The 25,689-nt window shown below is 42.1% G+C and overlaps 1 protein-coding gene across 27 annotated transcripts in view; it reads right to left on the reverse strand.

The window, feature by feature from the left end:
• Rbfox2 (RNA binding fox-1 homolog 2) overlaps nt 1–25,689 on the reverse strand; it is a 253,680-nt gene that overhangs the window by 132,427 nt on the left and 95,564 nt on the right. For all 27 annotated transcript variants that reach the window (XM_057791474.1, XM_057791480.1, XM_057791481.1 and 24 more), the window contains exon 2: nt 25,466–25,516. In XM_057791474.1, coding sequence (XP_057647457.1) covers nt 25,466–25,516 — 51 coding nt within the window. The remainder of the gene's footprint in view (nt 1–25,465; nt 25,517–25,689) is intronic.

The raw sequence follows: 25,689 nt of genomic DNA on the forward strand, positions 1-25,689 counted from the left end.
CTTAGTAATCAAACCTGGGTTTTCATTCTGGCACATGATCACGGTCACTGTTCCTCCTACCTCACTGCACTCAGCTGTAGTCATGAGACTAAGCTCTGGACTTGAAGTCCTGTCCTCTTAGGAGACATGCCTAAGGGAGATGAGGGGCTAAGGAAATAGATCAGTGGATGAAGTGCTGAAATCAAAGTTTACCATAGCATTCCTAAGTACTGCTAATAGAACAGTCAAGTACAGGCCAGCGAGATGGCTCAGAGGTAAAGTCACCTTAGCCTGGTGTCCTGAGTTCAACCCAAAGAATCCACATGGTGGGAGAGAACTGACTCTCCCAAAAGGTCCTCTGACCTCTACATACATAATCAGACCCACACATGATCTCTCTCTCTCTCTCTCTCTCTCTCTCTCTCTCTCTCTCTCTCTCTCTCTCTCTCTCTCACACACACACACAACACACACTTGTATAAAATTAAATATTTGTACTCATTATTCTCATCTGAAAATACAGAAACAACAAAGACAATGAACAGAGATGTTGACAGATCCAAGATATACTAAAAACACAGCCTTATGTGCACATGTATTTACATAGTCACACATTCCCTATTACCACTACAACAGACAATGGGTAAGTGTGGTCAGAAAATAGAACACAAAAAAAAGTACATGAAAGCAATTAATTAGACAAAAACTTGGGCCTGGAGCCCAAAGTGTCTAGCCTCTTTTACCAACTTTTCCCATTTCTGTATCTTTCAGAAACTATTCTATTTGGGAACTTCAATTCTTCACAGCACCAGGAAAGTTGAGTGTAGTGACATTTCGTCTGTATTTTAATAAATAAAGTTTGCCTGAGGATCAGAAAAGTAAAACAGTCACACTGGCCAGCCTTACAGACCTTAATGACACACACCTTTAATCCCAGTAGCCACACTAGCTTGTCATAGAAACCAGGTGGTAGTGGTGCACGCCTTTAATCCCAGAATTAGAGAGGATTGTAAAACGAAGGAGACAACTCTCAGTCAGTCTCATTCTGAGATTCCTGGAGGCAGGATCGTCATTTTAGACTGAGGTAGAGGTAAGAGCCAGTGGCAGGCTGTTTTGCTTTTCTGACCTTAAGGTTGAACCCCAATTTCTGTCTCTGAGTTTTTATTAATTGTGTTTCATTTGAGTAGCTAGAAAGGGGAAGGAAACAAAAATAAAACAAAGAATAATTAAAGACTTAAAAAGCCTTATGAATGGATTCTGCTCAAGTCTATAAGCTGCTCTATCATTTCACAAGCTGTCCATAGGTGACCCAGATATGTAATTTTATTGCTATCTTTAAGATTTGTTTACTTTTATTATGTGTCTGCAAGTACGCATATATACATATGTATGTGCACGCTCACATGCGCACACGTGTATATCACCTGTGTGCCTAGTGCCCGAGGAGGCAAGAAGAGAGCATTAGATATCCATGGAACTGGAATTACATACAGTTGTTTGCTGCCATGCGTGTGCTGGGAACCAAACCCATGTCCTGTGTGAGAGCAACAACTGCTAGTAACTACTGAGTCATCTCTCTAGCGCCACCCCAAGAATTTTTTTAAATGATCATGATATCATTTAAAAAAAAAAAAATTTTGGGCGGGCTTTAATCCCAGCACTGTGGAGGCAGAGGCAGGAGGATCTCTGTGAGTTTGAGGCCAGCCTGTGAGTTCCAGGACAGCCAAAGCTGTTACACAGGAAAACTCTGTTTTGAAAAACCAAAAATACAAAAACAAACAAAAAAACAACAAAAACACCTTTCAAGTGAGAAAGGCCAAGCACACCAAGAGCTCTACTTAGTAGACCTGGGGAGAGGGACACGGGAAGGAGAACTTAACCTGTGTGTCACACATGCAGTCTACTTTGATGATAAACAAATCATAGATATTTAATTTCAACATTTTGAGATTTTATTTTCAAACTACAACTGGCTTAGTTTCTTTAAAAATTTTTGTATTCCTAAATTGCTTACTATCTTCACAATGCACTTCACAGTTTGAAAAGGCAAATGAAACCACCTCTTTTGAGGTCACTTGTGATGACCCTTACTCCATATGGACTTGAGTCACCAGTACTGTGTTGTTCAATCTAGTATACTTTAAAAATATTCTAGGGCCAAATAACTGAAAATTACATTTTAACCAATCTTACTATTTGCCCAATTTTAGAATGAATAGATATTTTGACAAAGTTTACAAAAACTGATAGGAAGAAATTACTAAGGGGTGTCAGAGATGAGTTGACAGGCAGACAGATGCCAAGAATTTGCCACAAAATTTAAAGAGCTACAATCAGGATAAGGGGGTGTGAGAAACAGGCTCCCTCCCGACAGTTGCAGGTTTCCATTCTTCACTGGAGGTTGGTTTGTGCAGTTTCTGCTCTGAACTGCCGTGCACATGCAGCTTTACAGGGTGAGCTGTTAACAGTGAGAGCTGCCCTACCTGCCTAGATGAACACTTAAAGCACCAGCTCCTGTGTCTGAAAGCAGGGGAAGGCTACCACGTCTTCTGAGCTAGTAAGGAAAAGTGGCTGGAGTAGCCTCATTCTCTAAGAACCTAAAGCCACACAAGATGAACTACACGGTCCTATACCAGATCTAACCAATAAGGCTTCAAGAGCCAAGATATTAGTACAGACCACTAGTTTCAGGCCATGACAACACTTTTAATAACACAAACGAGTTCACTGTGATTTATTTTAATTATTTCTGAAAAACAGTTTATTTTTAGTAAATATTATAGTCCCCCACACGGGAAGCTACAAACCATGCCAGAAATGTTCTATGAGGAGATAAAATCCTATTAATAGAACTATCAGTTGCTCCTTACTTAGGTTGTAACATAGTTTCCACTTTAAGCTGATATGACCTCCCCTGACTTCTCTCGGTCTAATGTTCCTCTCATCTCAAGTCTCCACATTTATCTTTATCTCTAGAGTACTTAAGTGAAGCAAGCATGGCTGCGAGGAGGGAGAGAGAAGTTCCATTTCCTAAGCCTTTTCCTACAGCAACGTGTAAGGTCAATTTTGGAAACTTAAAAGGGAGCCCTTACTTTGTTGTATTTGTGGGTGGGGATTCCATGGATGTTCAACAACCATCTGCAGCCGTGCTCCACAGTGAGCACCAGTGCTGGCGAAGAACGCCCTGTCACTCCTCATCTGTGCTGATCTCATTCTGTAACTCTCCTTAACCTGGGGAAAGCTGTCTTAAAACAAAACACTCCAAAAGAATAAATATCAGGGGCCGGGCGGCGGTGGCGCATGCCTTTAATCCCAGATCTCTGGGAGTTCGAGGCCAGCCTGGTCTACGAGCTAGTTCTGGGACAGGCACCAAAGCTACAGAGAAACCCTGTCTCGAAAAAACAAAAAACAAAACAAACAAAAAAAAAAAAAAGAAAAGCTAAGCAAGGGAACCAAAGATAAACCGTAAGAGATTAACTTTTCCTAAAAATTGTGATCTCAAGGATTAGGGTGACGGTGGATGGGCTTTCTTTCTTTCTTTTTTTTTACTTTTGTTGCTGACATCTTTACAATCTCACTTTAAAAGCCGGGGGGGGGGGGGGGTGTTAAATGTGGTGGTCAATGCCATTAACACCAGCACTTGGCAGGCAGATCTCTATGAGTCTAAGGCCAGCCTAGTCTGCACAATAAGTTCAGGCCAGCCATGTCTACATAGTAAGACTCTGTCTTTAAAAAAAAAGTGGAGCTGGAGACTGCTCAGGGTTAATAGCACTGCTGCTCTTCCAGAGGACCCAGGTTCAATCCCCAGCATCCATATGTCATCTCACAAAAGTCTATATAATTCTAGTCAAGGCTCTAACTCCTCTTCTGGCCATTTTTACCTCTCACTAGCTGTGTCAGAACCCAGATTCCATCTCATATCAGCCATGTTATCCCTATGGGAACTCTAGATTTTACTTCTCTGGCAACTCCTAAGTCCTATATCTAGAGCCTTGTGACATCTTCAGTGTCTGGTTCAGCAACTTTTATTCATTCTGCCACTTGTGGCACAGTGGTCTTATCTATAAATGAGACTGCCCCTGGGAGACAAAGACGTGCCACACCCCCCTCTCTATCAACAATATCATGGCATGCATATCACAGGCACAGTAACTGGTGAACTCTTAACTGTTGGATAAAAGATATCCTATGAGCCTCACACAGCACAGGACTGGGAACCTCAACCTAACACCAGCAGAGTTAAACTGCAAGCATTTTCTGAGGATGAAAGGCAGGATTCATAGGCATTAAATAGCAAAGGCCCACCTTTTCTAAGAGCCATCACAATTCGCAGGAGTTCAGAAAAATGGACATGTACCAGGCCATGGGTAAAACTTTTCTTTACCCCAGGAAAATTCCTTTTCCTTGTCTCTACCCTCCTGCATCTTATTCTTAAAGGCCTACTTAGACTTGATAAAGGAAAAAAAAAAATAAAGAAGAAACAAAAGAAAGAAGTTAGGATTGGGGTCCCTATTAAATCAGGTGGTTAGGATATATGAGAAACAAAACTCTTCTTTTAATCCTCCCACCCAGACAAGCTTTCTCTGTGTACAGCTGCCCTGGAACTCACTCTATAGATCAAGCAGACCTCAAACTCAAGAGATCTGCTTGCCTCTGCCTCCTGAGTGCTGGGAATAAAGTATTGCACCACCGTGCCTGGCTTTAAATTTTATATATTGAGGAGTAGTGTTGACACTGGCATGTAGAATTCAGAACACGCTTTGGGAATCAGTTCTCTCTTTCTACCATGAACCTAGGGATAAAACTCAGTTGGCAGCAAGCACATGTACCCACTGAGCCATCTCCCCAACACCAAAGTTTGTATTTGTTTCAAGATCAAGCACAGGTGTGTGCACACATACACACTATTCCTTTCTATAGAAAGGAATATATATATATATATATATATATATATATATATATATATATATATATATGAGTGTATGTGTGCATGTGTGTGTGTGAGAGAGAATGAATTCCAAGTAAAGGTGAACTAAATACTACTGATCTATGTGATGGAAAAGACTTAATAAAGGAGTTTTGTTTTGAACTTCTTCCAAACTCCATTTCTCCTTTAAACTACTGATACGTGACTGGTAATCACAAACACAAGACAAAGAGAAAAGAAAAACAAAGGTGTGTGCACCTGCATTGGAGGGTGGGGTTTGGCAGTACAAGACCGTGAAGGAAGGGGAATACCCAATGCTGAACCAGTTTCTGCTGTTGTTGTTGCTGCTGCTGCTCATGAAAAATGTCTAGAGGCTGTCAGCCTGCTAGAATAACAAAGCAGGAGGCAGTCCTGGCTCTTCAGGACAGGACTAAGAGCTAAGAATTCAAACTTTCCGAGTATTAGAGTAAGATGGCTGGCAGGATGTCCAGGGCTTTTTCTGCCATCCAGTGGAATGGAGGGAAGTCTGGGCACTAGTGCCAGTCAGGCCTTCCCAGCGAAGTGACCTTGGGCAGTAGGACAGACTCTCTGGTCTGCAGTTTTCTCATCTATAAAACCGAGCGGGCAGTAGTTGCTCTGCTGAGTTGTGAGAAAAAGTAAGCTGTTTCAGAACAGGCACCCACTACAGGTCAAATGCTTTTTTCCCTTATACCTCAGACCATGGCAATCTATAAAACACTCGTGGTTTGAATAAGAATATGCCATAATCCTTCTCTTTCTTTTCTTCTCCTTTTTCATTTTGCAGAATAGGGCATCAAGCCCAAGAAGGCAAAAAGCAGCTTTCCTAAGGTTATATTCCTGGTTAGTGACAGAATTCAAGTTGAAAACAAGCTCCTCCCTGCTCAGTGTGTCCATGTCTCTTGGGGGTGGCTCAGAGTCTATACTCTTACAATCCCTTTTCTGTGACCCAGACACCTAAGAGTTAATAAGCACTCAACCTTACTAGGACAGGAGATGTCAGGCAGGGCCTTATGGGAGGAGGCCAGAAGCACTGAAGTCTATTCCTCTTTGTGATTGGTTGGTTCCCAAAGGGGTGGGAAGAAGAGAAAAGAATGTCACTGGATCTACACAGTGAACAACAGCAGGAGCATCTGGGCAGGTTTTCCACTAAATCTGGGACATATTTCTGAATACTTGTGAGCACCATGCTCGGGAAATGGTAACTTCTGACCTTCGCCGCCTTTGCTGTTCACAGACTAGATTCCTAAGAATACGGTCGGGATGACTGAATGCTTATTATGAGTAGTTTCATATTTCCACAGTGCAAAATTAGTGCCCCATACTCAAGGTCTGGAGATGGAAGTCGACACTGCCACCTTCCCCCTTTAGAGTGGACCCAGCCTGCCGCCTCTCTCACTGTTTTTTTTTTGGCTGTGTCATTTTAGAAACATGACTTGGCTACTCAATCTCAATCCCTCCTCTGGTTTGTCGTACTATCTTTCAAAAGAAGCCTCTCCATTTTGAATGAATGGAATGGGGAGGGAGGAAGGGAGGGAAAGCTATCTCATTGTAAGCTATAACTCTGCAATTGTTAACACACACGTGTGGAGGAAAGAGAACAGGGAAACCTAATACCCTGCCAAATCCATTGGGAGGTCTGCCCAAGTTAGGCCAGGCTAATTAGTTGAGGTGATGTCCTTCAGTCCTAGCTACATTCTCTCCCCGCAAGGTAGAGGTAGGACTGTGAGACCCCCTTACACCATAGCTATCCAACTGTTCATTGCTCAGGAGTTTCTCTGTCCCATTTTGAAATTTTACAGGAAGTGCGTGTGTGTTCTGTGAAGAGAATTGGAGCAACATTTGCTCTGCCTGGCAGCTGACAAGGATTCCACATGCTCAAGCAGCAAGGAGCCACTAAAACTAGCTCTGTGGCCTTTGTACCTACAAACTGCCACAAATTCTAAACTGGAAAGGGGTGGGGTGGGGTGCTCGTACTCAGTGGCAAAGTTTCAGAACCTAAACCAAGTCAGTGCAAGAATGAACTTGAGCTCACCTTATGGTGGCCTCAGAACCAGGGCTGGGCCAAATCCTCCCCTGCCCAACAGAACAAACCAGAAATGCTGGACAGCCCCATCTCTCCAGAAGACCTGCAATCATTCTGACCTGAAGGGCAAACATCTCCCTCAGCATAGAGGAAGTACGTGCAGGGTCTTCCTTCTTTTGTGTTGGCTGTTATCCCAAAGCCAAGTTTAATGTGTTGTTAATGCCCTTTGCTAACACAGGGGTCTCCTATATACATCTTACAAGCACTGGTGACCAGGTAGTCTTTTCTCAGGAATGTTCAGTGAATTAACTACTCACGGGAGACAGGAGCAGAGCAGTTAGAACACAGGCTGACTATCGGGCAGGTCTAGATTTAAATACCCGTTCCACCACTTTCAGCCTCTGAGACTTGAACCTCACTAAAGTTCAGCTTCTCCTGTCGCCTTGGAAAGAAAGTGGTCATTAAGATAATGAGGAGTTGAAGGGATGTGTACATAGGTGTGTGTACTTAGTGTGGTACCTGATGCACAGTAAGCATTCAATAAAGAGTAGCTGTTGCTATAAATTATAATGGAGGACTGTAAAACAACTGTGAAGGAGTAACACAGCCAGCTGACAACCATCCTATTAGCATTTCTGCACTTGACCCATCCATGGATGAGATATAAACAAGATGAGGCTGCCAGACCACTGAAGGAACAAAAAGGATCTCTGCCAGAGGCTCATGGCTGGAAGGAAGCACAGAGAAAAGGAAGTCATGAAGTCAGATAGTGAGGAGGGTCTCAATACAGAGTAGCTTAAGTGCCCCACTGTAATGGGCTGCCACAGCGAACAGATCTGTAGAGATAAAGTAGAGAGCTTAAAAGCAAACCCTTTGCAGATTTGCACATGAAGAATGACAGAACAAGAGCAGGGAATGTTAACATGAAGAGGAAGGACTCTAGTCTCAACACCACATTTTACCAGGTATGGAGCTGACAACCACAACCAAACATTTTTAGGGAGACGCTGTAAGAATTGTTCGGATAGGGTAGCAGCATGCTTTTATCGAATAGAAATAAGCTCTCAAGAAATTACAATCATATAATAACAGACAAACATACTACATGGGAGAGGATTCTGTGACTCTGGCCCCTGAGCTTACAATCCAGTATTGTTGAGATTGTTGTTTCTTGAGATTTTCATTATCATCACCCCAACCTGTCAAACTCACACTCACCCACAGCTCAAAGCCGGCAGTGTTGGAGTAGAGTACGGCCAGGCCAAGTCTCGGTCACAACAGTACAAGTCCACCAGGAAACTCCCTGGGGAAAGTGCACACTGATAATAAGGGCCCTGTATCACAGGCCCAGCTCCTTACTAGCTAGAGTATGGGCATACCACATTATGGCCTGGGGTTAACTTCAAGAACTACTCTATGACTCAGTTTTCCCAACTGCCAAACCAAGATGACACGACTAAACCCAGCTCTGACCTTCCGTGATTTAGGACCTGAAGGCCCAGCTTCTGTCCTTTAGCCTGGGCTGTTTTAATGTTGAAAGAAATGCCAGTGAAGAGACGGGGTATCAAGACAAGTAATTACAGCTCATTCTCCCAGACTGACAGTTCACATCAAGACACATCTCTGGAGTGTAAACTAAAAGCAAGTATCAGGAAACAATGAGACAGATGTGTAAAGTCACCCTGGAAAGGCACTCTGTTGGCTTGCTAAAGGAACCCCCCCCCCAAACACCTTAGCTAAGAAGGACACACAGGGGCTGTCATACCCCATACACAGAAATGATGACTGATGGATTAGGACCTAAAAGAAAGAAAGAAGCTATCTGCACTGGACTAACCATATGGTCAAAAAGCAACCCCGCAACTGCCTGCACTCAGCAAACTGGCAGCTCTTTAGAAGGAGTTCTCAAGGGACCCAGAGCTTCAGGAACCATGGGAAATGTATCCAGATTAGATCAGCTAAGGCCTCTCCAGTTCCACACGAGGTGCTGTACAGGTGATATGCTGACCAACACACAAGATTTATACAATAGGTTCCTGAAAGCCACACGCGTTCAGGTCAGAAGCACTGCTGCTCTACCACAATGACCCACGAAGAACCGGGTACCAGCTATCCTACTTCCTACGCTGTCAATTGTAGATACTCAAGCATGCCTGGTTTGTCTGTTTTACATAGCAGTTCCCTATTCCCCAAGATTTATTTATTGTTCTGCTTCCTTTACCCTTTTCTCTCTAGCATGAAAAAAAAATTTTCCAGAAAATCTAAGTTTTTACATGATAACCATGCAAAGGAACAAGACTTAGCAACAACAACAAAAGAAAAAAAGGAGCACCAACACAAACTCCCACCCAGCACGGACAGATATGTGAATACACAATGAAAGGAAGTCAGAGCCGGGCGGTGGTGGCGCACGCCTTTAATCCCAGCACTTGGGAGGCAGAGGCAGGCGGATCTCTGTGAGTTCGAGACCAGCCTGGTCTACAAGAGCTAGTTCCAGGACAGGCTCCAAAACCACAGAGAAACCCTGTCTCGAAAAACCAAAAAAAAAAAAAAAAAAAAAAAAAAAGAAAGGAAGTCAGACTCCAAGGACCACAGGCCTAACTACATGAAAAGGAAAAAAATCTGTCGAGAAAAAGAACCAGTCGCTGCCCACAACGTGGGGCATGGGTGGAATACAGGAATCAGGAAGTGATGGCTAAGTGGGAAACTGCTTTGTATGAAGTGATGGAATTGTTCTAAATCTGATGCTGGGGTGGCTGAACAATTCTGTGAGCATACAAAGTCAGTGGAATTATATATGCTAAATGATTCAACTGTATAAATGCAGGTTATAGCTCAGGGCAGGTGTTTTTAAATCATACTAAGAAATGACATCTTTCTTCAGGGAAAAAAAAAAAACTACTGAGGGAGATTTGGTTTTTCCAGCCATCTCTGTTTGCAGAGCCTACCAACTCCTGCTCCCCTGTAGTAGTACCCATGCCAGGCTTCCACCTTCCCGAAAACAACAATTGGGCTCATGCCATCTTGATTTGGGTCTTACAGTCAGTTCATGCTTAGTCCTTCCACACACATCTAATTGTTTGTGCATCAGAAAAAGTGAAGCCACAGAGAGAGACAGGCACTGCCATGAGCGAGTGTAGGATTTAGTGACATGGCGCATCATGAGAACAGGGAGAAAGCACAAGTTTGGGAGCATCAACACTTCAGGGTTGTGATCAAAGCAGTGAGTTCCTTTAATATCTGCGTTCAGCTCCCACTTCTGTAAAATGGAAGCACCACCTAGCAGTTAATAAATGTGGCTATAACAAAAGGTAAACAAGCAACAAAATCTAAGTGAATTATTAACATGGTGTCTACCACCCGAAAGTACTCGATAATAAAACCAATTACAGAAGCTGTACACCCAGTATTTCTCATGTCACCTAACCAGCAGGTTGGCCTCCATGTCAAAAAGTCAGTGATAAAAGCAGTTTACTAGCTCCAAACAGGTCATAACTACTTCCCAGATGACACAGTCTACCTCAATCAGTCCAGGTGAATGCAGAGTATTACTGGCAGGCTCTTCAATTTGTTTTCCTATTTTTCAAGTCACTTTTAATCTCAAACATGCTAAGTATGGCCTCTCTAACTTCACATTGCCTCCTCCACCATCATCTGTATTTATCATCTTAATTATAACACTTTTTAGCTACTCTGGGTAACTGTTGCCCAGCACAACACTAATAATCCTAGTCTTCCTAAAAGTGTATCATGGAAACAGGATAGACTTAGAATTACAGTGAAACTTGATACTCTCACAGCGGGATACTAGGCAATAACACAAAAAAATCTGTAGTAGTCAATAACGTGAGAACAAATTCTCAGTAGAGGAGGCTTGAGCTGCAAGTCTATCACAATACAACTGACACTCTGGAAAAAACTTAAGAGTGTGCATACACACAGAGCAGCTACATACAAACAAGACTAGAGCAATGAATAAAAGGTTCAACAAACCAGGGAATTTTTAGTTTATCCTTTTGATCTACTGTGTATTTTACATTCTGTTTGATGGGTGTGTACGGCTTTTAAAGGGCTTAAAACATTAATTCAATGACTCAGCATTCTCTTAGCAACTAGCACATGGCTGTGAATCAGAAAGACCAGGCTCAGAGCTTCACCCATTACTGATCATAGGCAATTGACAAGTGAGTGGATGTTTCTGGGTTTGGAATCCTTGCCTAGAAAGTGAAGATGAAAATTCCTGGCACCCTTCATTAAGGACCAGTCTGTGCTCTGCTACCCCTTCCTCTATAACAGTGGCTCTCTCTGCTGTGAGTGTAAGCCAGAATTCTCTGGAGAGCATGCTGGAATGGGCTGCTGGGCTCCATCCTCTGAGTTTCTGGTTCAATAAGCCTTGGAGGTAGGAAGACCATAAATTTACATAAGCTCAAGTAGTGCTGATGCTGCTGGTCTAGGAGCCACCCACTGAAGGCCACCGTTCCATGTAACAAGAATGAAGTCACCTGACAAAACACCACACTGCCCTTAAGGGCCTTTTTAGATCAATGTTATTCCAGGGCTACTTCATTACAGGATATGAGATAAACAGTGTCTAACACCACACAATCATCTAAGAGCCAGATCTACAGTGTAGGATAGCTCATGTCAGGACACTCTCTAGGAGCTGAGATTCTAGTGAAAATGGGCAAGAAACAAGGCCAAACTCTGATGTGGATAAAAACATCTGAGAATGTTAATAGAAATCAAACAAACCAGGACAAATTGTTTGGTGCCTATCCATGATCAACAAGTACTTGCTTTGCTCGGGGTGCCCTCTGCTGACAAAACCCGACATTGCCATTTCTCCTTTGTTCCTTTCTTCTCCTACCAGGAGACTGAGGAGTCCACATAGTATGACTCAGATTGTAAAAAAGTTTCCAGTTAAGAAATTTCCCTCAGCCTACAGTAGGCAGGATGGACTTTCTTCAGGCAGCTTTCCAAGGCCCTTTTCCTATATGTAGGGTCCCATCTCGTCTCCATGCTTGTCTACTGGTTCAAGGTTGAAGAATAAGTGACTGGCATTTGCCAAAATGATTTTGTGGCTATAAGCCAAACTTGCCTGTCATTTTGGAAGTGGCACAGGAAAACAGCAACAACAAAAACCTGTTCTTGTAAAGTACCCAGTACAACGTGAAATGTTGCTGGTATCTTGGGCATCTATGTTGGCGAGAACTTTACCAGCCCTGTTCCAGCTATCAAGTGTCTTCATGTCCACCTTCTTTATTACTCCACTTGAGAAAACAAATGGAACCAAAGGTAAAATGACAAATATGAGCCACAAGAATCGGCAACAAACCCAAGACTCGAGGTCTTTTGTTATTTATAACATTTCTCCTTTTTGTTAGTTAGGGTCTTGCTATATAGCCCTGACTGGCCTAGAATTCAGAGATTCTTTCTCTCTCACAGAGGCCTGCCTCTGCATCCCTAGTGCCTAAAGACTTCTTTCATTAAGCCATTGACGACAACCACATTTTAACCACCTCTATAAATGGGAAAATAAGAAAAACTAATGAACATGTAACAATTCACAGGGGTGAGATCCTGCCTTTTCTAGTACCACAACTAAGCTTTTCCTAATACCAATCTTTCATTAATAACAATCTCTTTTTAAAATTGTTTTTTATGGGGCCAAAAGCTACACAGACTATAGAAATATCTAAATTAGGGACCACTTAAGTATGATCTGTGGGCCAAAATCAGCTTGTTATTTGTTGTTTAACCCACATAGTACAGCCTATGTGTAAGATATGCAGCCCCCTCCCTCACCTCCCCTTTCCCAGGTGTTCTTGTGCATCTATTTTTAGAAGTCCAAGGTCCACCTACCTTGTTTTTGAGACAGTCTGTCCCTGGGACCTAGGGTTTGAAGATTAGGTTAGGCTGGTTGTCCAGCAAAGTCCAGGGGATCTACCTGTCTCTGCCTCCCTTGTGGTGAAACAAAGTGTGTCACCATGTCCAGCTTTTTACACAGCTGTGAGAGACTGCTTGTGCACCAAATCATTTTATCAGCTGAGATAGCCAGCTCCCTAGCCCTTTTGTTTTGTTTGTGGATGAAAACAAAAATCAAAAGCAGGTTTAAATTTTTTTTTAATTTTATTAAAAATTCTAATTTCTGGGCCCACCATGTTAGCAGAGCAAAAGCTACACCCACTGAATTTCCAACTAACAGAGTGGATGGACCAGTCTCCATATCTAACTCAATACTTGACAAAAGCAGGCCTACCCCATTCTAAACTACTGAGACTGTGATTTAGGGATGCTCACTTTCATGCACCGTCTGTATGAGGTCTCTGCCTCTGCAGTCGCTCACCCAGAAACTCAGCGCAAGCACACTGGGCACACTGGGCACACCTGACCCATCTTGTTATCAGAAACACTATGAAAGGTGTTCATAGTTTTCCGGTTAATACTTTGCATTATTCCTTTTGTCAAATAATGAACACAACCTCTCAGAGAGTTGAAACATCAGGCCCAAACTAGATCTGACACCAAAGTCCTAAATCATTCTCCAGTAGTTTTCAAACTGCTCCAATCAACTGCAGGACCCCCCAAGCGAAAGAAACCAAAAGGACAGGCTCCAGCTTCCCTTTGTTTCTACCAGAACCAACCACCACTTACCTAAATGGACAAACTGTCCAAGTAATTCAACTGTGAGCTATGAAATGACTTCAGGCATTTACGGTTTGCTACATAGTATGCATTCCCTCTCTCTTCTAGAGTATGACATCAGATCCCACTCCTTAGGAATGTTATCTCAAAACTTTTGGACAATACCCACCTGTGAGTTACTAGCCTCGGCTATTAGATTTCAACACATGTCAAACTCAAAAGTTTGATTAACACTAAGCATGTAGGCATGGCAGGGCTAGACTCTCTTTTTGTCCTCCAAGAACTGTCACAAGAAACACCATGTTACCTTGGAGCTCTGAAGTTTTTTTGCCTGACTACACAATACTAGTCTAGCATCCAGGACTCCTGTATTGCCCAGATCTCCAATGTGGTGGCAAGCAAGTTGGCGTCTCCCAAGAACTCTAAGCATCCTTTCCACGGAGGTCTGCTTCCATCCAGTCCTCTCAGTGTGTGGTCAACATCCCTGTTCGACTGAGAGAACTCTGAGCATTTTATTCATATCATTCTACCTCCTCCTGAAAGCCTCAGAAGAAACCCTTTGCATAGCAATAAACTGTAGGATTCACCAAAGCATACTTGATTGTCTCCTTATTTCCACCATATGCAATCATCCGAAGAGAAACTATCTTAAAAAGTTAAGCCTTTTAGTCTGAGGTGCAGTACATCTCATCAAAACAGAAGCCAGTTTATGCCACTTCGTACAGCCTTTCGTCAAGATCCCACAAAACTGGAAATCTTGATTTCCTCGTGTGACAGCAAGATTCAAATTCTGTCCTCCTGCATTCAGACTTCTTGGGGGTCTCACTGAGTTCAAAGGAGAACCAGTAGAACAGAGTAGGCACACTGTGCAGGACATCAGACACAGAGCAAGATATGACCCCTCAGTGACAGGAACATTAATGCTGACTAAAGAAAATCAAATATAAAACAAAGTTTTTTTTAAGATTTATTTTGTTTGTGGTTGTGTGTGTGTGTGTAACACAATCATATACGTTCACAATGGGTGCAAGGGCCTGTAGAGACCAGAAGAAGGTGCTGAACAGTTAGAGGCAGCTGTGGACATTTGGCACAAGGGCTGGGAAGCAAATTCCAGTACTCTGGGAAATCAGTGTGTACTCTCAACCACTGAAATATCTCTTCAGCCCAAAAAGGTTTCTTTAAATCGTTTCTTTAATCAAAGTGAAAGTAATGAATACAAGATGGCCTAGGTGAAAAATTCATAAAATTTGAAACCTAGCACATTTAAGTTTAGAATTCAGATTCACTAGTTACGAGACACAGAACCCCATACACTGTCTTAACCTCCCTGTGTCTTATTTCTGTACCTACATAGCATTTTAAGTCTTAAGGTCTGAATGCCTCTTACAGGTTCTGGCACCATTGTGCTCTCCATGTTTCAGTGCCTGCATCACATCACCCCTACCTGATACCTGCTATCCTGAGGTTAGAACACAGCTACTAGAACTAACATGTGGGTTGAGGGTGGGGGCAATCACAAAACAGCAGAATTACCGAGCTCTTAGGTGAGTCTATGATCCATGATGCCAGGAAACTTATCAGAGCACTGGCTAAAGGAGCACGGTCCTAATAGTAAGAGACATACAGAGAAAGTTCTACTATTCAATAAAGACATTTATTGGATGTTCTAAGAGTCTTCGTGGGGTACATAAAATGACAGATTTACATTTAATACCCACTTGACCAAACTCATTAAACTTGTAAGAGGTGCTCTCTCACAGCAGATCAGATATCTTGCTTCTTGAATATTAATTTTTCATAAAGCTTTGGCAAGGCAAAGGCGATAAAATCTGGCAAGTCTGACCAAAGCTGTCCTGCTCCTCTTTGTTCAAATATATCACGTTCTTATCACAAGGCTGTATGGGTCATAACCCTTTAACCATCACCTAATGGCAGTGATAAAGTACCATCAGAAGCGGAAAGTATGTCCTTTGGAGGATAGAAAACACCAAGAATCTATTCCTTAAGAAAAAGAAAATGTATCCGCAAGACTTCATAGCAGGAGTAGCAACTAAAGTGAGACTTAGGGATGGGCTGAATTTAAACATGGGAAGTACCCCAGTGATGGTCCTGAAATTCAAACCCATCCTAAAGAATCTACAACACCTTTCCCTTACCCAGTCCTACAGTAAGGTTAGAATAAAGAGAACCTTACATGAGAAAGAAGGGAGGAGGTTAGGGCCAGTCCATGTACTCAGGAGATACATGCTAATCAGGGCAGTAAGACTCAGTGAGACCAGAGCTGTGTTTATGTCTAAATACATTAGAGAGAACATGCTACAGCAGAATTCCAGTGGCTCAAAACTTCAAAAACTAAAATACTGTTGATTAAAACATCATCTGGATGAGCCTCAAAAGCATTTTGCTAGGTGAGACTCACGATAGATTATACATCATATAAGTCCATCAATAGGAAACATCCAGAAGAGAGTTTCATTATCAAAAGTCTATCAAAGCATTTGTCTTTCAGTCAACAACTGACTCAAAGAGAATCTGTGTGAATACAGGGGTAACAGAGGTGTTCTAAAACTGGAATACGGTGATGGGCCATGACTCCACAAATTATCAAAAGTTGTTGAATAAAAACGTTATACTGGATGAACTTAATGGTATGGAGATTATATTTAACTAGAGCTTTTAAAAAGCAATTGCCACACATACATTTAAATAGATTCATATATTTTATACATTTATACATCTGAGAGGAAAATAGTATATAAGGAAATATAGTCATAATACTTCACCATTTGACTATAAAAATATTTACAGTGCTAATGATGCATCATGTAACCTATAAAGCAATGATAAATAGTGGCTTGACAAATAATGATTTTATTAAATGGAAGAGGGTATGCTTATAAAACAAAATTCCTATTTTTATCAGCAGAAAGCCAGAGGATATGAACAATCGATCAACAAGAAACAGCAGAGTACAAGTTGGCAGATCCATGGTAACAACAGAAAAAAACTCTTTCCCAAGAGAATGCAGTTTGTGAACTACCTGAGGAATGAGATCCTGGGGCAAGAATTTAGGCTGAAATACCTATGCAGTTGAAATGCACATGCCTGCTCTTCCTCCACTAGAGAGGGTGTAAGGACAGTGTGTGTGTGTGTGTGTGTGTGTGTGTGTGTGTGTGTGTGTGTGTGAGAGAGAGAGAGAGAGAGAGAGAGGGGGGGGGGATATATTATGGGCTTTGAGAAACAGAAGGAATATTTAATTTAGGAATTAATCTAGCCTCTAGCTGGAGGAAGGTATATCTGGGAGATCTAGGAACTGGGGTGTGCAGGTAGGACACAGAATGCCCAAAGACACCGGCATCCTATGTTTTTGTTTGTATTTATGCTGGGGTTTACACCCAGGACCTTGTATATGTTAAGTGTCCTTTACACTCCTGGCCCCTAAAGTTGAATTCTGAAGGACAGGAATGATTGGAATAATGTTTTCCAAAAGTCACAGATTATAATCCATTACCAAGTCCAGGGGAGTTGAACGTGCACATACACACACTGGCTCAGGACCTGAAAGGCACACCTCACACAGACCTGTGTCCAGCACTGAGCTATGTAACTGAGCCCTTCCCCACATCCCCCACCCACCATTCCTGCCACGGGAAGCACAGCAGCCATCCCAGCAGCCATCACTTCGTTGCCACAAGGTCAAATGGTTACGAGATAGCTTTGCTTTTGTCCTTACTTCCCAATCAAAATAACTAAAATTTTGGAAAGTTCATCACAAAAACTGGTCTCAGGGGCTGGAGAGGTGGCTCAGTGGTTAAGAGCACTAGTTTCTCTTACAGAGAATCTAGGTTCAGTTCCCAGCACCCATACAGGAGCTCACAACAATCCATAACTCCAGAGAATCCAAGTCCCTCTTCTGGCCTCAGGGGCACCAAGGTACACATACACACATAGTGTCCACCCATATATACAGGCAAAACACTCATAAAAATAAACAAATATATAAATCTAAAAGAAAACTTTTTAGATTGGTCTGAAATAAAGTTAATCACTTTGAGCCCCTCTCAGTATCAAAGGAGCTGTGACTCCCTTGTACCTAACAACTTAAATATCAGCTCTGAAATTTTCACTTATTTCTGTGAATAACTAAAGTATATCCATACAATCAACTGGCAGAAAGCAGAAAGAAGGCCGGGCTGTGGTGGAGCATGCCTTTAATTCCAGCACTCGGGAGGCAGAGACACACGAATCTCTGTGAGTTCGAGGTCAGCCTGGTCTACAAGAGCTACAGAGAAACTCTGTGTCAAAAAAGAAAACAAAACAAAAAAAACTGAAAGAAAAGTCTTTCTTCAATTAAATCAAGAACCTAACAACATAACGATAATTTCCTCTAATTTTAAAATAAAGAGATTAAACTATAGGCCATTAGTCCTTTAAAGCAAGACAAGAAGAAAACCTGACAGTTGGACTATGGGACATCGGTGCTTCAGTTTTCTTTTTATGAAGTAGGAATAAAGCTAAATTTGGGAGAGTTACTCTGCAAATCAAATAACATAAAAGAGCTCTGTAAACAAAAGCCACAGAGCACTTTACAGACATCAGGTTTTGTAATTTACTGATAATCTCATTTCTACAGCCGCTTCAACACCTGAACCTAAGGCAGTCGGTGTGCTTGTCTCAAATCCTGACTGAAATACCTCATTCCCCAACAGCTTAAGTGGGAGACACTGAGATGTGTCTGAATTAAAGCTCCAAAACGAGTGCAAGAGGGCACTGTCACATTATCTTCCAACGCATACTTTACAAATACCCCATACAACTGAGCATGTCTTAGATGGGCTACCCTGTTAATCTGTGCACGTCTGCTTCTACCCGTACCCATGCCTGCACTGAGGTGACTCCGAAACAACAGTCAACCTAGTAACTCTAGAAATGGACAGAGCTCCTGATAGTAAAACCACAGTGTGCTTTTAACCAGCTCATGTATTACACACACTAGCTCTGTATTTCCTAGCCAACATGCTTCCAGTCATCCTGCTTGCTAAACCCATTCACAATTCTGTGGTCCTCCTCTAAGCCCTTCTCACAGCAGCTGGGCTACATGTAACCTGGCCACACAAACTTAAGTTCTTACAGTAGAACTAGACATTATATAAATTGTTTAAATTGAAATTAGCAGTTTCCCTGCAAACAGTTCACAATTGAAAGCTCTGAGAACATTAAAGACAGAAATTCTTGTTCAGTCATATTAGATATAGGCAAGACAAATGTAAAGACTGAGAGAGAACAAGAACGGACTTCCATGAAATACTAAAAATGCCATTAATGCCTTGCTTCTCTTTGGAAAAGCACACACACTGCCAAGTCTGGCGACATACCTGTGACCCCAGCACTTTGCAGGCTAAGGCAGAAAGAACCCAAATTGGAGGTGAGTTTAGAACACACAGGGAAGCTGTTCCAAAAAAATAAAACAAAAATTAACAGACACTGAACATTTTGTGAAGCCCCACTATCAAACAATTTAGTAGCTTTTCTAGCGGTAGATCCATATGCACATAAGACACCTTGACCTCCTACTGAACGACTCCAGGGTAAACACAATTTGTTTAAATTAAAATACAATACTCTAAGTTAAAACAAAAGCTTAAAATTACTCTCCATTTTAACCAAATGTTTAGTTAACCCTTGGTAGCTTCCTAGTCCTTATCACACTACAAGAATATGCCTGAAGCCGGGCGGTGGTGGCGCACGCCTTTAATCCCAGCACTCGGGAGGCAGAGACAGGCGGATCTCTGTGAGTTCGAGACCAGCCTGGTCTACAAGAGCTAGTTCCAGGACAGACTCCAAAACCACAGAGAAACCCTGTCTCGAAAAACAAAACAAACAAAAAAAAAAAAAAAAACAAAAAACAAAAAAAAAAAGAATATGCCTGTTTAATCACAGCTAAAATGAGCCTTTATCCCATGCCACCCAGTTTGGTCTGGGGTTGTATCAGTATAATTGTCAGCATCTCTTTCCATTTTCAGAACTGCCCCAACTTAACACAACAGATTAGTCACCTTAATAACAGCAGATATATAAAGTTGTGACACTCAGCAGTGACACAGGACCACCAGCCTTAGGATTCCTGATGTACTTAAGGTTTCCTCTCACAGCCAATTCCAAAGCAATAATCTTAGAACATCAGTGAGGTTTTCATAGAGAACCAAGACCTCTTTTAATTGGATTACCATTCCTAAATCCCTTCTATACAAGAACTCAAAATGTGACACATGCAATTATCCTTCCATCTAAAAATTAATACAAGTCAACAAACAGCTTCATTTTCACTATACTTGGGTACATTTATAAGCACATGCATGACAGATTATAGCTGGCTGCCCACCAGAATTAGATACTAAGACCCTGCGGCTGAAACTGCACACTCTGGTGGGGGACATGGAAAGCTCAGGCTTTCCTGACTGAGATAGGAGCATCTTCTGCCGGCCAGCCTGCACAGTGCCAGAAGCTACTGTTCAGGTGCTGGGGAGACTGTCAAAGCTCTATTCAGTGGTAGACAGCGCTGTGATACCAAAAACAGCCAGGCAAAACATGCCCACTAGTGTGCAGTGGCATGGCTTTTATGAAGATAACCAACCAACCACCTTCAAACTGGAATCAAATCTACTCTGCAAGAAGAAATCCATGCTATAAATCTGGTCAAAAGCCTGTTGAGGATGGTATGGGGTCATAGGTTCTAGTAGAGAAGTGGCAACTGTTGTTTTTCCTGAAAGGACATGATATCAAGTTGCTACCTAAGCAAATATGCTTATCCCTATGGATAAATACTGCTGAGAGCTTTGATCAGAGGAACTCCTCACCACTGACAGTATTCACTCATACATAACCGGTCAAGGTGCTAAGAATAAGTGATCATGTAGCACTCAGCTTTAATGAGACATCTATGTCACTCCCCTCCAAGACATCGCAAAAGAGAGGGCAGAAAGAATAAAGGAACTGAGAATGAGATGAAACATTACAGACTGCTGTCTTCTGGGCATAGAATGTTTGTGACAATCTTGAACTCACAGAAGCTATAATTACCTGCATAAGACTGGGCCATTAACATTTATAATGGAGCAGGATGGGACTCAAGAGGTTCACCTATCCCTAAGGATTTATAAGTAGTTAGTGGTTTCTTTTAGGATGCTCCCCCAATGATATAACAATGCTACTGTAAATAACCTCTCACCTTGTCCTTCTAAAAACTGCCTTAATAAAATCCACTAAGTCACAGGGACTGCGGGATAAGACAGAAGAAAGACAAACTGGGAAGAGGAAAGGGTTAGTAAAAGCAGTAAGAGGGGGAAAAAAGAGAGTAACAGGAGCATAAACATGATTAATATACTATATACATGTAAGAAAATACCATTTTGAAACTCATTATTATATATAACAAATATATGCTAATACCATTTTTAAAAGGCAGTAAGTAGCCGAGACTTTTAAATACTTTTTTTATTTTATGTGCATTGGTGTTTTGCCTGTATTTTCATGTGAAGGTGTCAGATCCCCTGGAACTGGAGTTACAGACAGTTGTTAGCTGCCATGTGGGTGATCAGGAATTGAACCAGGGTCCTCTGGAAGAGCAGCTCTTAACCACTGAGCCATCTCTCCAGCCCCCACTACTTAGGATTCTAAACCATTAAATGGCATTATCAGCCTAAGATCCTGGATGGCTTTGATAAATACTTTTTTGAGTTGATTCTACATCTGTAAAACTGGAACAATGTTAGTCTTCCCCAGTTATATAGAAAGACCATACTGGCAAGTATCAGTGTGGATTTGAGCACTTTATGAATGAAATGGACTGCAGTCCCAGTCATTGCTCAGGAAAAAAGGTTATGCCAACCGTGCTTAAGAAAGCCAAAGTAAGGGGGCTGGTGGGATGGCTCAGCGGTTAAGAGCATTGCCTGTTCTTCTAAAGGTCCTGAGTTCAATTCCCAGCAACCACATGGTGGCTCACAACCATCTGTAATGAGGTCTGGTGCCCTCTTCTGGCTTTCAGGCATACACGCAGAAAGAATATTGCATACATAATAAATAAATAATTTAAAAAAAAAAAAAAGCCAAAGTAAGGCTAGAGAGATTGTTGAGAGCATTCGTTACTCTTGCAGAGGACTTGGTTTGGTTCCCAGCACCCACAGGAGAGCTAATAACCATCAATAATAACTCCAGTCCCAGGAGATCAGAGTCCATTTCTGAACTCCGGGGTCACCGGGCACACATATATGCATGCAGAACACTCAAACACATAAAATAAAAATAAACAAATCTTAAAACAACAGCAAAAAAATACCTTGTGCCAGGTGTGATGATGCACACCTTTAATCCCAGCACTTGGGAAGCAGAGAGGCAGGCAGATCTCTTTTGAGTTGCAGGCCTGGTCTATAAAGAGAGTTCCAGGACAGCCAGGGCTACATAGAAAGACCCTGTTTCAAAAACAAAACACCACCAAAAAGGAAGAAAGTGAAACTTTACCAGTAGATAAGTTCCCCTCTGCTTCTCTTCCTGGGTTAACCATGTTTTATCATTTATAACAAGATGAACATTTTGGATATACAATACGATGCTGGTCCACTAAGTTGACCATGAACTCCTACCTAGATCTATGGCTAAACATCACAAAATCTAGGAAATCTCTAAGTGGAAGTAAAAACAGGAGCAAGCGAGTGAGTGTCAATCATCTTCCACCTCCAGAAGGGAAGGATCACAAGCACAAGAGCAGTTAAGGATCTGATTAAGAACTGACTTGGACTGCAGCCTTGGGGAAGGTGTTTTACTGGTTTCCCTACCTTTCCAAAGGGAACACTTGCCTGTCTTTTTGCCTGTCTATTTTAAGAGAAGTCTGGGAAAGTAAGATCTCCTGAGTAAATTGGGAGCATGGGGACCTTGGGAGAGGGTTGAAGGGGAGGAGAGAGGCAGGGAGGGGAGCAGAGAAAAATGCAGAACTCAGTAAAATCAAGAGAGGGAGGGAGGGAGGGAGGGAGGGAGGGAGGGAGGGAGGGAGGGAGGGAGGGAGGGAGGGAGGGAGGGAGGGAGGCTGAGAGGAAGAAATAAGAGTCACGGATGACAGCATTCCACAACAGTCAGAAGAGCATCAGGTGGTGATGAAAGCCCTGGGTAGAAAGAGCTCTGACATGTTTAGAACAGAACCCTAAAAGAATAAGGAAAGCAAATAAAGGCTCACAATTAAAATTCACCCCACCACCCCACCTCCATCCCAGCTCCTGGATTTGCAAAGACAAATCCACACTGGGGAGCTGTAGAGATCACAAGTTCAGTTCCTGCCCAGCGCAGACTGTTCAGTGACCAGTGTTTCACACTGATAAATGCCTCCCAAGTCTCAAAGCACCAAGTGAGAGTTCACAAGGTTAGGTGCATTAATTAGCAGCACTAATTTGGATTCTGTATTCATCAAATACAAAAAGCAGTCTTCTATGATCCCTAATTCAAAGACCCAGCCGCAGTACAAAACAAAGCCCAAGAAAATAAACTGAAATAAACCTTTCACCAACAGAACATGCCTCAAGTAAAACCAGCAGCTCTGCCCCACTGCAAAGAGTCTGTACCAGCCTACAGCGCAGTAGCACAAATAATGAACACAGAGTTACACAAACAGCTCCCTGTGGCAAAGGAAGAGAAATGAAGGATTGTGGGGCAGAGACACTACTGTATGAGCTTTAACAATTCCTTACTAAGTCCTTTTGCTTACCTCCTCATTGATCTGCAGTCCCCACAGGAACACAAAACTGGACAGTATTCTTCCAGAGCCTTCAAATTCAGAAGTCTATTTCCCTATAGGTACATCATTACCCTACCTTCTAATACCCAAATATGCAATATTTTATAAATAATGAACTATGTGTGTTACTGTTTAAGACAAGATTAGGATACTGAATGTGATCTCTTATATGTTAGCACCCTGGGTAAAAAGCGAAAGACAATATAGAGAAAAAACACTCTGTGTAAAGCAGCCCCTAACACTACAGTTTCATTTCTGCATGCAGAAATCTGCAGCGATTTCTAACACTACAACCACTAAGCCCAACCTGTGAGAATCTGTAAGGGCTCATTTCTAGGCACCAGCACGTTCTTTCTGATGTATGCCAAGAATCAGAATTATCAAATGTCATAAATACCACTGTCAGTAGAAATTCCAGGGCAGACCTACACTAAAAAGAAAAACAAACACACCTGACTTCTACATTCTCTTTAGATTTGGGGTCAGTGACCGTATCTTTCAAGAAAGGAGCCCATATTCTATTTGAACAGTAAAGATCCCACTGGAAGATGAACCCTGAGAAGAACAAATCTTCCTCTGTCCTTCCTCTCCTACCTGAAGGCACTCTGACATCAAGCTAGCAAAAATAAAAATACCAGGCAAAAAAATCTTTAATGCAGAAGGCAGTCAAGGAGAGAATTGTTGATTATCCTAGTTGGTGAGACTGGCTTTAGCAACTCTGATGAGACTTCAGTCACGTTCTAGAATGGGGTACTACTCAAATCTTTCACTTATAGCACTGCCATTTCATGTGTCCCTTGGACAAGAGTAACATAGTTGGCTATTATGGATAGCCCTATAAACAACCTATAAAGCCTCTGAAAATATCAGAAATTACCCTTTCAAATATCCTTTAAAATGTCAATATCCTAGCCAGGCAGTGGGGGTGCACACCTTTAATCCCAGCACTCGGGAGGTAGAGACAGGCAGATCTCTGTGAGTTCAAGGCCAGCCTGGTCTACAGAGCAAGTTCCAAGACAGGCTCCAAAGTTACAGAGAAACCCTGTCTTGAAAAATAAAACGAAAGAAAACAAAACAAAAATGTTAATATCCTACTGACAAGATGAAGTTAGTTCACACATTTCTCTAAGGTATGGTTTTATGGGTCCTACCTTACGCCTTCCAGTCTCGTCTGCTCAAATCTTTAAATACCAGAAACAACATGTTTTACACACCAGCTGTACTGAGGCTGAGGCTTACACATCAGCTTTACTGAAGATGAGGGCTTTACACACTGGCTGTACTGAGGTTGAAGGTTGTACACACTGGCTGTACTGAGGCTGAGGGTTATACACACCGGCTGGCTGTCCTGAGGCTCAGGGTTTACACACCTGCTTTCCTGAGGCTGAGGGTTTACACACCGGCTGGCTGTCCTGAGGCTCAGGGTTTACACACTGGCTTTCCTGAGGCTGAGGGTTTACACACCGGCTGGCTGTCCTGAGGCTCAGGGTTTACACACCGGCTGGCTGTCCTGAGGCTGAGGGTTTACACACCAGCTGTCCTGAAGCTGTCTTATACGATGTACTTCAGCCCAGGCTGCAATAGAGGTTGGGACCAACAAACCAACAACAAAGGCAACAGAAACTGCTTTCTCTCAAGTAAGCTTTTCCTTATTAAAACTTACCCAACTAAGAACACCCCAGGGAGAAGAATGAATTATTTTGCTGCAGATTATTACAAAGACTCAAGTAATCTGGGAAGGCAAAGGCCAAGTGATAAAAAATAAAAAGACAAGTCTAGTATTAAGAACTAGGAGGTATCAAGAAAACCAGGCAAAAAAAATTACACAGCCTAGAGATAAAAAAGCATCACAGAGATATTACCACTAAAAGACCGTTCCTCCTATGAGATCCATAATTTAAATAACATGATTACAATACCTTTAAGATTAAGAAATGAACTTAATTCATAATCTCTAAAAGCAAATTCATTGGCAAAACAAACTGTATTACCTTCCAAAATAAGTAATTTCAGAAAAAAAGATACCATTTTTCTCTTAATGCATCTTTTCAGAACACACATAATAGAGTTAGACAAAACAGGTACCCACCTGACTGTCCCGTGCTGGGAATCCATGATAACCAGGGGTCAGTGGCTCGTTCTAAGACAAAGAGAAAAATAATAATCAAACTTTAAAAGAAAACGTTAAGAATCAAAATCATCCAAACCAATCAAAAATGAATTTCTGCCCAAGTTCCCAAATTTGCCATTTTGGTATTCTACCTGCCTACTATACACACTCCCCAGCTAAGTTCTACAATGCCACAAACACAA

This window comes from Chionomys nivalis, chromosome 17, assembly GCF_950005125.1.
Source record: "Chionomys nivalis chromosome 17, mChiNiv1.1, whole genome shotgun sequence".
Taxonomy (NCBI): Eukaryota; Metazoa; Chordata; class Mammalia; order Rodentia; family Cricetidae; genus Chionomys; species Chionomys nivalis.